Source organism: Myotis nattereri, assembly GCF_964212035.1.
Source record: "Myotis nattereri genome assembly, chromosome: 20".
In the NCBI taxonomy this organism is placed as follows: Eukaryota; Metazoa; Chordata; class Mammalia; order Chiroptera; family Vespertilionidae; genus Myotis; species Myotis nattereri.
In genome coordinates this window covers 13965446-13977701 of record NC_138096.1, presented here as the reverse complement: position 1 = coordinate 13977701, position 12256 = coordinate 13965446, and the positions used below count along the sequence as shown (strand labels likewise).

Here is a 12256-nt window from a genome sequence, read left to right as displayed (position 1 = left end):
CCCGCTCCCGCTGCCGGCGCCCTGAGGGTCGGCTCACGGGCGGCATCGGGGACAGCCAGGCCGGCGGAAGGCAGCTCCTGGTTCACGCAACCCTCTGACCTCGTGGAGGCCACGAAGACCGGGCCGGGTGGCAGGAGGCAGGTAAGGAGATCTGGGAAGAGCGAAGTCTGTGCTGTTTCCGCCACGTGACCCTCCAGGCAAGGTGCCAGGCCCGAGGCGTCTGCCCAGCGAGGGACCCGGGATGTGCCCGGGGAAAGGCCAGGGGCGCTGCCTGCTGACCTGGATTTGTTCCCAGCAAAGACCAGGCCCCTCACCATGGGTGCCCCCGCGAGAGGCTCTCCTTTCAAACCGCCACCGAAGGGCGCCACATAGAAACTCAAACCCAGACTGGGGTCCCCTGGGGCCCAGGCACTTCCACGACGTTGCTTTCGGACAGGCTGGCTCACCACATGCGACCAGGTGGGCAGAGCCTGCGGGTGGGGAGGCCAGGGGATGGGGTGACCCGCCCCCCAAGGGGACGGACGCCTGGGAAACAAGGGGAAATGTCCGTTTGGAGGAACCCTGTCCGGCAGGAAGATCAGGGACTGAGAACTCCCAGATCTCGGCTCCTACGGCCGAGCGGGGCCGAGCGGCTGGGCACCTGTACCCAGGGGCACATGGACGAGGAGCACACAGGCTTCCCCGGGGCCCGGGCTGCGGGCCGGTGCGGGGGCTGGGGAGCAGGAAGCAGGCTCATAGGTATGCTGAGCTGGAGGGTACACATTTCTGCAAAACCCTGGCACCTCCCAGTGGGCGAGGGCAAGGGTGGGGGGCGGGGGGCGAGCAGAAGGCAGGGGATGCCCTGCTCCCAGCTGGTATCATGAGACAGTCCCCCCACGCTCTGGGCCACGGTTCCCTTCACTAAAATGGGTACAGTAACAACCTCAGGGAGTGTGGCAGGATGAGTATCCTCATCTGAGAACAAGGCTCAGAGTTCCCGGAGCCAAGCCCTGTCTGCCCGTCTGCCCGAAGGGCTGTGCTCACAGATGTGATGGGAATGCTTGAGCGCCCAGGCAGGGGCTGTGGGCCGGGGGACCTGGGCCGGCGATGTCTGAGCAGCACTCTGGACAGCAGGACGTGTGTGTGCCACCCCCCTGTCCCTTCTTGCTCTCCAGCAGAGGGGCGGAACCTTTTCCCCACCATTTAGATACTTATCACATCATCTGTGGGCCATACAAAAGCATCAACTTAAAAATCAGCCTGATGTACTTGGCCAAATGTTTAACTCACCCCTCATGCCTTGGCAGGGCCAGACCACATGATGTACGGCCCGCGGGCCAGCCGTTCCCCAGCCTGCGAGTCTCCAGCAGCACGGCTGGCGCCCCCGAGCACATCCACGCCCAGGAGGCCTCAGAACCTGCAGACTCCCTGCTCTGATCCACGCACCAACCCAGAGGCGCTGGCGCCGGTGTGGGTTCAAGCTTCCAGTCCAGAGTCTTTGGAATGAAATGAGAACGTTGCAGGGCCCTGAACACCCGGACGATCGGGTAAGGGAACCTGAACGTGCGGGACGTGGAGGGGCGTGGTGCGGACACGCCCCCGCCCCCAGGACACGCGGGGCTGGCGCAGAGGCCCCTCCCCTTAGAGAAGCCCTGTCCTCTCATCGCTCCAGCTCAGGTGCCCGCCCCGGACCCCCTGCCGCTACCCCCTCTGTGGGAGAAACAGCGGCTGGGCCGTGGGGCCTCAGCAGAAGAGCCGTGAGAGACGGGTAACATTTATTCACACGCAACACCGACGAGGAAACAGCTCTACACACAATGACTCAGACACAAGTCGGAACAGGGCGCAGCGCCCGGAGCAGCGAGCGGGGACAGTCCGACGACTCGCTTCGCGCTGTTTTGTGGTTTGCGTCTTGACTAGCACCATCTGCGCACAGCGGAGGAGGACGTGAGTGTGTGGGTGACAGTGAAGATTTGCAAGGCACTTAATCAGTCGTCGGGGTGACGATCCGGCGTGGTCTCGGCTTCCACGGCAGCCCGCGCCCACCTGCCCTTCCTCAGCAGACCAGGGCCCGAGGGGGGTCTTTTGCCAGCGGTCCTTGTGGACAAACAAGTCCTAGAAAGTTCCTCAAAGTGCTTTTCAGCCTCACGGGGCTTCCACTTCCCTGGGCCTCCCGTCATTCTCTCCTCCCACGTGTGTCCGGTGTTGGCACCTCTCCTCCAGAAACAGCACTGCTCAACGCCACCGCAGACTTGCCACCAACCTTCATCCTCCTTCCGTGGGCTCAGCGCCGCCTGCATGGGGCCTCAAACACGGGCCTGGCTGCGGGTCCCAGGGGCCTGGAGCATGGGCCTGGCTGCGGGTCCCGGGAGCCTGGAGCGTGGGCCTGGCTGCAGGTCCCGGGGGCCTGGCTGCGGGTCCCGGGGGCCTGGAGCGTGGGCCTGGCTGCAGATCCCGGGGGCCTGGAGTGTGGGTCGGGGTCGGGGGCAGCGTTGGCTTCACCGGCGCCGGGAGGTGATGTCGAAGCAGGTGATCATCATGAGGTGGGCCTTGCAGAAGTTGACGCGGCTCTCCAGCCGCTCCGTCACGCACTCGAGTGCCTCCAGGTACTCCAGGGAATCCAGCTCCCACACCTGCTCCAGGTCAACTGTGAACGAGAGAGGCTGGTGGGAAAGGTGCCCGCACGGCCGGTCGGAGCTGCACCCGTCCCCCTCCCGTGGGCCCCGCCCTCACATGCCCCCAAGCAGGTGAGGACTGGCTCTGCCCTTGCTGCTTCCCCCACCCCGTCACCCCTTCCTCCCTCAGCCTCAGGGCCACACTCTGCCCGCTGTGCCTCCCCCACGGGCAGGGCCCACGGGCGAGCGGGTGGCGTGTGCCAGGGGAGGCACGGGGCTGAGGGCTGGGGTGGAGCTGGGAGGCCACGGGAAAGGAGCTGTAAGGGCAGAGATGCGTTTGCCCCACACGCTGTCTTCCCGCATCGGGTCCCCAGTCAGTGCAGCCGTTCGGGACCAGATTTGGGCTTTATTTTGTGGTAAAGGGAACCTGTCTCTCAAAGACAGACTTGCTATAGGTGTCACTCATCCTGGGCTGCCTGCCCAGGGGAAATCTCACGGCGTGTGATTGTTTCGCTCAGAATGCCATTCTTGCTTCTGCACGGTCTGCAGGCCTCCCTAGGCCGCGGTTCTACCCTGCGCGGAGCCGTAAACCCTTGTCGGTTTCAGGCCAGACGGCCGCGTGCTTCCGTGGCCGGGAGCAGGCGTGCCATGCCACCAGCGTGGGCGCCCTTCCAGGAGGGAACCCTCATTGGCAGGGGCTCTGGACTGAGACCCAGAGCAGTCATCTTGCAAGAGCGATGCTCACCCCCCTCCCCGCTGCCCCCACCCCCTATGAGGGGGTGACCGTCTCATGTGATGGGCACCAAGGCCCTGGGATTCGGACTAGACACGGGCTCACCCCGCTCACAGGCCAGGCTGTTCAGCGGCGCCCCCAGCTACAGTGAGGTTATCAGGGTCGTCCTAGGGGTCAGAGGCGTGGTGCTTGGCCGTGGAGTGACAGGAGGCCCAGCGACTCTGCTAATGAGGATGATAACATCCGCGACCCAGGCCTTACACTCGCTGAGCCACTGGTCGGGGTCCAGCATCAGGTGCTGCTTGGTCGCCTCCAGCTCCTGCATCAGCCACTCGTACTTGGCCCGGACCTCGGCGATCCTCTGCTGGCGGCGCTCCAGGGTCCTCAGCTTGACGTTGAAGCCCACGCCCTCCTGGGCAGGTGGGGGGAGAGGCCGCAGGTCGGGGGGAGAGGCGGGAGGTGGTGGTGAGAGGCAGGAGGTGGGGGGGAGAAGCAGGAGGTGGGGAGGAGGAAAGGACTGGTCACAGGGAATGTGGGGGGCCGGGGACACCCCAGCCCACTCTCAGCTCAGACACCCCACCGCGGGCAGGGCCACCACAGGCACCTGTTACATTTAAAGCAGCTGCATTGGGAGCTGGAGCCAGAAAAGCCCCCAACACCACGGCCTCCCAGCCCTGGAGCCTGGAAGGCGTTTAGACGGGAAACGTGGAGCCCTCCCGGGTCCTGTGCTGGGACTGAGCCCCACCCCCTGGGAAGCCGGCTGGGGAGTCCCCTGCCCCAGGGACCTGCCGGGGGGGGGTACACCCCACCTGGGGCAGGAGGAGGCACTCACCTTGCCGCTGCCCCCCCGCCGCCGCTGCAGCCGCTCCACGTCGTCGATCTCGTAGACTTTAATCTCGAAAGGCTCCCCGAGGCCCCTCTGGGCGCTGCGCAGGGGCCCGTCCACCCAGCGGAGCCCCGCGCCCGGGGCCGGCTTCCTCGCAGGCGAGGGCGTGTCCAGGGACAGTGCGGGGATGAGCCTCCGTCTCTGGGAACCTGAAGGGGTTGAGCCCAAAGTTCATCTTGTGAATTCCCATCTTTTAAACAGATTCTCTGTGATGCACAGGGTGGGGCCGTGCCAGGGCCCGGAACCTGCGGCAGAGGTGAGTCTGAAACGCCCCAATGCCCCTCACTGAGCGACTCAGCACTGACCCCTTAAACGGGCTGGGCTTTATCCCCCGGGCTGGGCTTTACCTCGGGCTTTACCTCGGGGAGCCCTGCCTCACTGTAGAACCACCTGCAGTCCCACCTGAGCTGTGCACACACCCACATGCACCTCATCACAGCCCCGCCGGGCACCTGGGCTGGGACGGGCTGCAGTGGGGTTAACAGGGTCGTTCTAGGGGTCAGAGGCCTGGTGCTTGGTCGTGGAGTAATGGGAGGCCCAGTGACACTCTGATGATGATGATGATAACATCGGGGCAAGTGCAGTGACACAACAGCCCAGGGAGGCCAAGTGCAGGTGAGGAGCAGTCACTCACACGCAATCACACGGCAAGAACCGTGTGCGCTGCCAGGTGGCACTGGAACACAGGGGGACCCCTTTGTAAATTATGTAAATGTCTAATCACCTGAAACTAACCCTCTCCTATATAATAAAAGGCTAATATGCAAATTGACTGAACTGTGGAACGACCGGTCGCTATGACGCACACTGACCACCAGGGGCAGACGCTCCACACAGGAGCTGCCCCCTGGTGGTCAGTGCGCTCCCACAGTGGGGAGTGCCGCTCAGCCAGAAGCTGGGCAGCGCCAAGGATGCCCGAGGGCTCCTGGACTGTGAGAGGGTGCAGGCAGGCTGAGGGACACCCCCCCCCCCCCGAGATTCATGCACCAGGCCTCTAGTGCCAAATAACATTGAACGTAAAGGGCACTCGTGTGCGGGTACCTTGGACTTCCTGAGCGGTTCAGATTCGGTAAATCCATTCCGAGAACGAACTGGGGGCACCCACCAACCACTGTGGGGCCCCCCTGCCCTCTCGCCTCCCCCCAGGTACTGGGAGCCTAGTGTAGGGGGTGTGTGTTGGGGGGGCAGGGACCCCAGGAACTGTGAGTGCCAGAGGGCGGGACGGGCCACAAGCTGCACCCTCCTGGGAGAGCACTGACCACAGGCCTGGGTCTGGGTCCCGCACGGATGTGACTTCTCGGGCTACTGCGCGCGCCACCCCCACTGCAGACCTCAGTCTCTGCCAACGACCACTGCCTTCCAGTTGCCAGAAGGTCAAGGGAAGCAGTTCGGCCGCCAACGGCGTGGGGCCCGGCCACAGCCTGAACCAGCCTCCGGCCGCTGGGTTCCTCCTCCTCCGTCCCTCCCTGCTCGTCAGCCCAGCCCACCCAGCGCAGAGGGCAGGTAGGGAAGGCGTGCAGGCTGATCGCTAACTGCGTGAGCTGTTGCTGCCTCAAATGGCCCAGATCTGACCCGAGAAAGCCCGCTCCCCAACAGGGACTGAGTCCCCACGGCCCTGGCGGCTGACCACACGCACGGAGGGGCCCTGACCGCTCACAGCCGCTCTCTCCCCCGCCGCACGCGGCCCCGGGAGAAGTCTGACACGTTCAACATCAGAGTCCGGACAGAAGAGCCACACGGAGTCTGAAACCTTGGCCTCTTATTCAAACGTCGGGAACACGGCGCCTGGGCGCGAGGCCTCATAGCACCGGGGAATGCTCATTGGTCCGGGCCCCGAGAGCCCCCTCCTCAGCTCCCCATCTTCCCTCTGACTCAGGTGTGGGGCTAGGAAGACACGAATCAAAAAGCATGAGGCCCCAGCGAGGGAAGGAACCACAGACGCCGGAGGTAAGCGGACAGAGGAGTCCGTCTGAGTGATCGCACGGAGCACGAGCTGCGCCACCACATCAGGCCAGCGAAAGCACAAAGCATCTGCCACACTCGGTGCCCACACCCACGGCCACGTGACCAACGCCACGCAGGGCTCTGACCACCAGACTGCACGCTCCACGGCACACAGTGACTCACCCCAGGCCCAGAGACTCGGGGCCACCAGCCCCGCATCAGCTTCTGCAGCCACAGGTCAGAGCGCAGCGGCTCTGACTGCTCCCTGGGGCACCAGCAGCCACATTCCTGGGCCTGGGCGCTGGGTGGGGGGGCCAGGGAGGGACAGGCAGCCTGTGCCCACAGGGGTGAGGGTGGGGGGCACCGCTGGTTGCCCCAGCTCCCGCCTTTCACCAGGCTGCTGACCAAGGGGCAGTCACAGCCTTGAGGCCTCGTCACACCCCAACAGTAGGTCTGATTCACAGTGAACCCTCCATGCTGGCTCGGGCGCGGCCGGCAGGGGACAGGCTTGCAGAAGGAGAGACCAGGTGTCAGTGCCACCTGCCTGGGCGCCCTCACCACCCGCAGGGCAGGCAGCATGGGGTCCGGCCCTGTGCCCCTCTTTGCCCCCTGTGCCCCCGTGGCCCCCCTGCACACTGGGCCCAGGTGCCTACCTGAATTGGAGCGTTTCTTTGGGGTCTTGAGGCTCCGGCACCGCCCGCCCACGGAGCTGCTGTTCTCGCTCATGGAGTCCTGGGCGGAGGACGCGCTGCCCGTGGCCTCGCTGTCGCGCATCATGCTCTCGTAGCCGCTGCTGCCCCCGCTGTGGTAGAACAGCGCCGTCTTGCCCATGGCGGGCGGCAGCTCCCCGCTCAGCACGCTGCTGTTGTCGCTGCCGTGGCCGCTGCTGCAGCGGTGCGGCTTCCGGGGTGGCGTGACCTTGCTGTAGGGCGAGGGCAGCAGGGGCACGGCCGCCAGCTTGTCCTCGGGGACCCCGGCGCGCTCCTCCTCGGGCCCGGCTCGCGATGGCACGGCCCTGGGCCCCGCGCCGCCCTGGAGCAGCTCCGAGATGCGCCCGTTCACGGCCCGGAGCGGCAGCTTGGCGGCCAGGCTGGCACCCCGGCTGCGGCTCAGCGACTGCGTGGACCAGGACATGTGCCTCCCGCCGGCGGCCGGAGTGCAGCTCTGGCCCATGGACTGCGGCAGGGACTTGGTGGAGAAGCTGAGCGTCTTGGTGGGGGGCGTGGACAGGCTGCGCGCTTTGGGGCTGGCCAGCAGCAGCTTGCTCACGGCCGAGATCTTGGACTGGCCGGCCTTGGGCGAGGCCCCGGCCGAGGGCGGGGGGCCGGGGTGGGTGGGCGAGGCCCCGGCGCTGCGGCCCAGGCTCCGGCCCGCGCGGGGCATGGTGCTGTCCTTGCCCGCCTGCAGCCGCGCGCTCATGGAGGCCAGGCTCTCGGCGCGCTCCAGCGAGAGGCATTCGTAGTGGCTGGCGGTCGCCCGGCCCAGAGAGTTGGTCCTGCTGGCCAGCTGCTCGAGCTTGGCGCTGAAGAGCTTGCTGCTGCTGCTGGTGCTCGTCCTGCTGCCCGGCTCGTCGGGGAAGCTGGCCAGGAAGGGCGGGGGCTGGTTTGAGGGGCTGCTGGTGCCGCTGCTGCTGCCGGCGCTGTGTTGGGGGCTGGCCCGGTTCTTCTGGTCCAAGCTGGACTTGCGGACGGGGGGCAGCGGCGGGGTGCCTTTGGGCCGAGCCAGGACGCTGTGCTTGGGCGACGCCACCTTCCTCTCCAGGGTCGCCCGGGAGGCCTGGCCGCCCAGAGCGACGCCGTTGGTCTCGGGGGCGCAGTGGTAGCAGAGGCCGTCGAGCTCCTGCCGGCCGCCTTTCTGGAAAGCCCGGGGCAGGCTGCCGGACTGCAGGCTCCTGCTGGGGGGCATGGGGCTCTGGGCAGCCCCGCTGGGCTGGGCCGTCTCACAGCCGTCCACCACCCTCCTGACGCTGTCGGTCCCAGGGGAGGCGGCCACCTCGCCGCTCAGCCTGTGGCCGGGGCTGGTCTGCCTGGGCTGGTCCCGCTCAGCTCCCGCCTCGGGCTGTGGGGGGCCCGTGGCCGCCTCGGACCTCACCCCGTCCTCCCTGGGAGGCGCAGTCTCTTTCTTGGCCTCCTCCTCTCGTCTCAGCCACGGGTCCTCGAACGTCATCTCCTTCCTGGCGCTAACCTCCTTGCTCTCCTGGGGCGGGGCTGCCTTGGGGACGGTGGCGCCGATCGCCTCAGGGCCGCGCCGGGGGCTCAGGGTGATGCAGGGGTAGACGGTGATGTTGGTCTTCACGGGGACGCACCCTCCGCCGCCGCCCAGGTGTGCCGTGTTGGAGATGGTGACCATGGCCTTGCCCAGGGCGGAGACCTTGCAGCCTTGGGGGGCGGTGGCTTTGGGGAGAGAGCCCTCCCCCAGCTCGGACAGGATGAGCACGCTGTCGGGGCCCGCCCCGGGCTTCTCTCGGCACACGGCGGCCTTCTGAACGCCGCCCAGGAGCTCCGAGGCCGGAGGGTCCGCCAGCGCCTCCCCGTGCCCGAAGCAGGTCTGCGCGATGAAGCTGTGGCAGGACTGCTCGCCGTCGCTGCCCGCGCTGGTCTCGCTCAGCCAGGAGCTGATGGAGGACCGCCGGCTGCCCGCCTCCAGGCCCTTCTCCTCCAGGCCCAGCGTCGGGAGGGGCAGGAACTGCGTGATGCTGACCTCGGAGACGGGGGCGGCGCCCGGGCCGCGCTCCAGGTCCTCGCTGACGCTGCCGATGATGCTGACGGGCCGCGAGCCCGAGGCCAGCGCCTGCACCGAGCAGTCGCTGTTGAAGCTGATGATGCTGGCGGGGCGGCCGCCCAGGGCCCCGCTGATGGTCAGCTCCTCCACCAGCGTGAACACCAGCTCGTCCTCGCCGTTCAGCTCCAGCGGCTGCTGCACCGTCACCGTCGTGGTGCTCACGACCCCCTTGGAGCCCGGAGACGCCGCCTGGCGCGTGTCATCGGAGGGGCTGTGGGGGGGGCCCTGGCTCCCGGCAGACAGGGACTTCTTCAGGACCTGGGGGCTCATGCCCACCGGGGGGGTGCGCCCCTCGGGCGGCGGGGCCTCCCCGGACACCAAGCCCGAGTCCGTGCTCAGGGGGGACGGGGGCGCGGGGCCGGGCAGGACGCCCTTCTGGGTGTGGACTTTGCACCGCTGCGAGGGCGAGCTGGCCGGCCGGTACTCGGCCGTCTTGGACAGGCTGGCGACGCCCAGCCGCGGGGAGCCCAGGGGCCGGGGCTTGCCCTCCACGAACCCGCAAGAGGTCAGGCTTTCTCGGCTGCTCTGCAGGCTGGGGCTGCGCACGAGCTGGGAGGCGCCCTGCTGGCTGGTGCCGCCGGGGACACTCCGGGGAGAGGCAGGGGTGGCGGCCGGGACAGGCGAGTGACCCCTGGGCATCCCGGAGCCCGGGGCGTCGGCACCTCCTCTGTCGGTCAGCTGGCCGTCTGACCCCGCGTCTTCCTTGTCAGACTCACAGAGCAGGCTGGCCCGGGCGGCGGGGCTCAGCGGGGGGGCCTTGCCCGCCTGCTCCGCCCCGCCCTGGGCAGGCAGCTCCGGGAACGGGAAAAGGCCCGGCTCCTCGCGGCCATCGATGCAGTCCAGCCGCTCCTGCAGCTCCGCGAACGTGTTGCACTTGAGGCAGTCCCTCTCGGGCTTGCGGGCCGCGGCCGCCCCGGCCTCGGGGGGCCGGCTGTCACCCCTGGGCTTCTGCAGGGCCGGCACGATGGGCACGAAGTCGGGGGGGCCCTCGTTGTCCGTGAGCTCCTTGTCGGAGAGCGCCGTGCCGCTGGGCCCGATGTAGATGACTGTGTCGCAGGACTGCTCGCTGCTGGACGAGTAGTCGGGGTCGCTGGACAGCTGCGGGACGGGGAAGTCGGGGTCCACGGCGGCCCTGGCCTGGAAGGGCCGCAGCTGCGTCGGCCTGCGCATCCTGCCTTCCTCACAGGAGCTCTCTCCCCCCGACGAGCTCGACGTGTACTGTGGGCGAGAGGACAGTCAGCATGGGCTGCCCCAGGGCCCCCCCAGGAGCCGCCCAGGGACCCCCAGGGATGCCGGTTGGCTATAGGCTCCCGGCTGTGGGCTGGCTGCCCTGCATGTGGGCAGTTGCCTGGCTGTGCCCGGCCAGTGCACCTCCTGTGCCAAGGGCAGCCTGTGTGTGGCACACAAGACAGAGTCCGCTCCTGAAGGGGTGACCAGCCGGGCCGGGCTGAGCTCCTCGGGGCGGGGGGTCATGAACTTGGACCCCCAGTCACCGTGGCACCTTGTCCCACGAAACACTGGCTTGAAAGACTTGCTTGTTATTATTTATGAAAAGCTACAGAAAGGAGGGGAAAGCCCACGTCACCAGCCGGCCCTGAATCAGAGCGACCACCATTGGTCACTTCCTCGCACGGTCGTCTCACGCCCCCGCTGGCTGGCTTGGCCTCTGCCTCGCCAGGTGAGCCCAGGAGTGTGTCACGGACTCTGAGCACCAACCAGCAACCCCTGACCTCACAGGGCAGAGCCCAGCAGCCCGAAAAGGCCCGAAAAGGCCTCTGGACACGCAGGGGGAGGGCCACCTGAGCGAGGGGTGAGCAGTCGTCCGGGGCCAGCCACTGAGGGACACGGGACACGGACTTGGTCTCCGTCGGACCAAGGCCGGTGGGAGCCGCTGTGCGTGAGTCCTTCCGTCCCTCCCATGTGGACGTGCACCCCAGTCAGGGGTCCGGGCTGGGTGACCCCGAAAGGCAGCGACGGTGGGGCCCAGAGTGACGGACGCTCCTGCCCCAGGAGGGCGGGGAGGCTGCTGAGCTGGTTTTTCTGAGCGGCCCCCCACCCGCCAGCTCCCCACCTTTTTCTTCTTCTTCACCCGCAGGACCCGGGAGGCGATCTGGACGGTGGACAGGGTCTCGGCGTAGCTGCCGGCGGCGGCCGAGATGTGCGCGATCATGGTGGTGCGGCAGTTGACGTTCCCCAGGGACTCGCGCAGCAGCATGGTGAGCTTGCTGTCCCTGCGGGCACGGGGCTGCGTTAGGGGCGCCCCCCGGGCTCGGGCCTCTGCAGGCTGCTGCTCGGGGGCCGTGGGTTTTCATGGCGGACTGGTCAGCTCACTCTCTAACACAAGGCTCTGTGCACTTGGCTGCTGGGCAAGAGATTCTCACCCCAAGGACAGAGCTCATGCAAGCGCCTCCCCTGGCCCCTGCGCCCGGCCGTGATGGGCACCCTGTGTCTGTACCCAGATGGCACACAGAGGCCTGGGAACAGAGCGGGAGGACGGCTGTGGCCAGGGATGCCGCCGCTGGCTGCACACACGGCCCACCCCTGCTCTCGGGCCACCCGTCTCGGGCCACCCCTGCTCACGGGCCACCCGTCTCGGGCCACCCCTGCTCACGGGCCACCCGTCTCGGGCCAACCCTGCTCTCGGGCCACCCGTCTCAGGCCACCCCTGCTCACGGGCCACCTGTCTCAGGCCACCCCTGCTCACAGGCCACCCCTTCTCACGGGCCACCCGTCTCGGGCCACCCCTGCTCACGGGCCACCTGTCTCGGGCCACCCCTGCTCACGGGCCACCCCTGCCCCAAAGGCAGCCCCCCCGCTGGGAACCTGCACTGAAGATCGGGGTGTCTATAAAACACACAAAGGCCCTTTGCCATGGAGTCGCACCCTGTTTCTTGCTGTTGTCACGTAACTCATATTTGCACGGAGTGGTAATAAAGGAATTCCTATTCCTAAAAGTGACGAAACACAGACACAGCCCGAGCACTCAGTCAGCAACAGAACAGAACTTCCTAGAAAAGCCTCCTCTGGGGACTCGGCGGGGCAGGGGGGCAGGGCCCTGAGCCGTGAGGAGGAGGCCCAGGCGTTTACACGGTTTCCAGGATCCTTAAACATGGACCTGGAGGCGGCTCCGGGTTCCTCCCTGTTCCTGTCCCCGCTCCTCCCTGCCTGGCTTCCAGAGGACGGCTCACATCTCCAGCCACAGGTCTGCTCAGCTGCGGCCGCCTCATCTCACCTTGGGAGGCGGCCCACTTCCCAGGCGCCCTGTACACACTCAGCTCACGTCCCTGTGTGCACTCATCTCACAGCCCTGTACACACT

General features: G+C 67.2%; 1 protein-coding gene across 1 annotated transcript in view; it reads right to left on the bottom strand.

Annotated features, from left to right (window-relative positions):
* Window positions 1-1700: 1700 nt before the first annotated feature.
* KIF26B (kinesin family member 26B) overlaps window positions 1701-12256 on the bottom strand; it is a gene marked incomplete at its 5' end in the record, with an annotated part of 356664 nt that continues 346108 nt past the window's right edge. The window contains 5 exons of the mRNA XM_081114435.1: window positions 1701-2626; window positions 3589-3739; window positions 4160-4362; window positions 6811-10156; window positions 11010-11169. Coding sequence (XP_080970561.1) covers window positions 2478-2626; window positions 3589-3739; window positions 4160-4362; window positions 6811-10156; window positions 11010-11169 — 4009 coding nt within the window. The 3' untranslated portion in view covers window positions 1701-2477. The remainder of the gene's footprint in view (window positions 2627-3588; window positions 3740-4159; window positions 4363-6810; window positions 10157-11009; window positions 11170-12256) is intronic.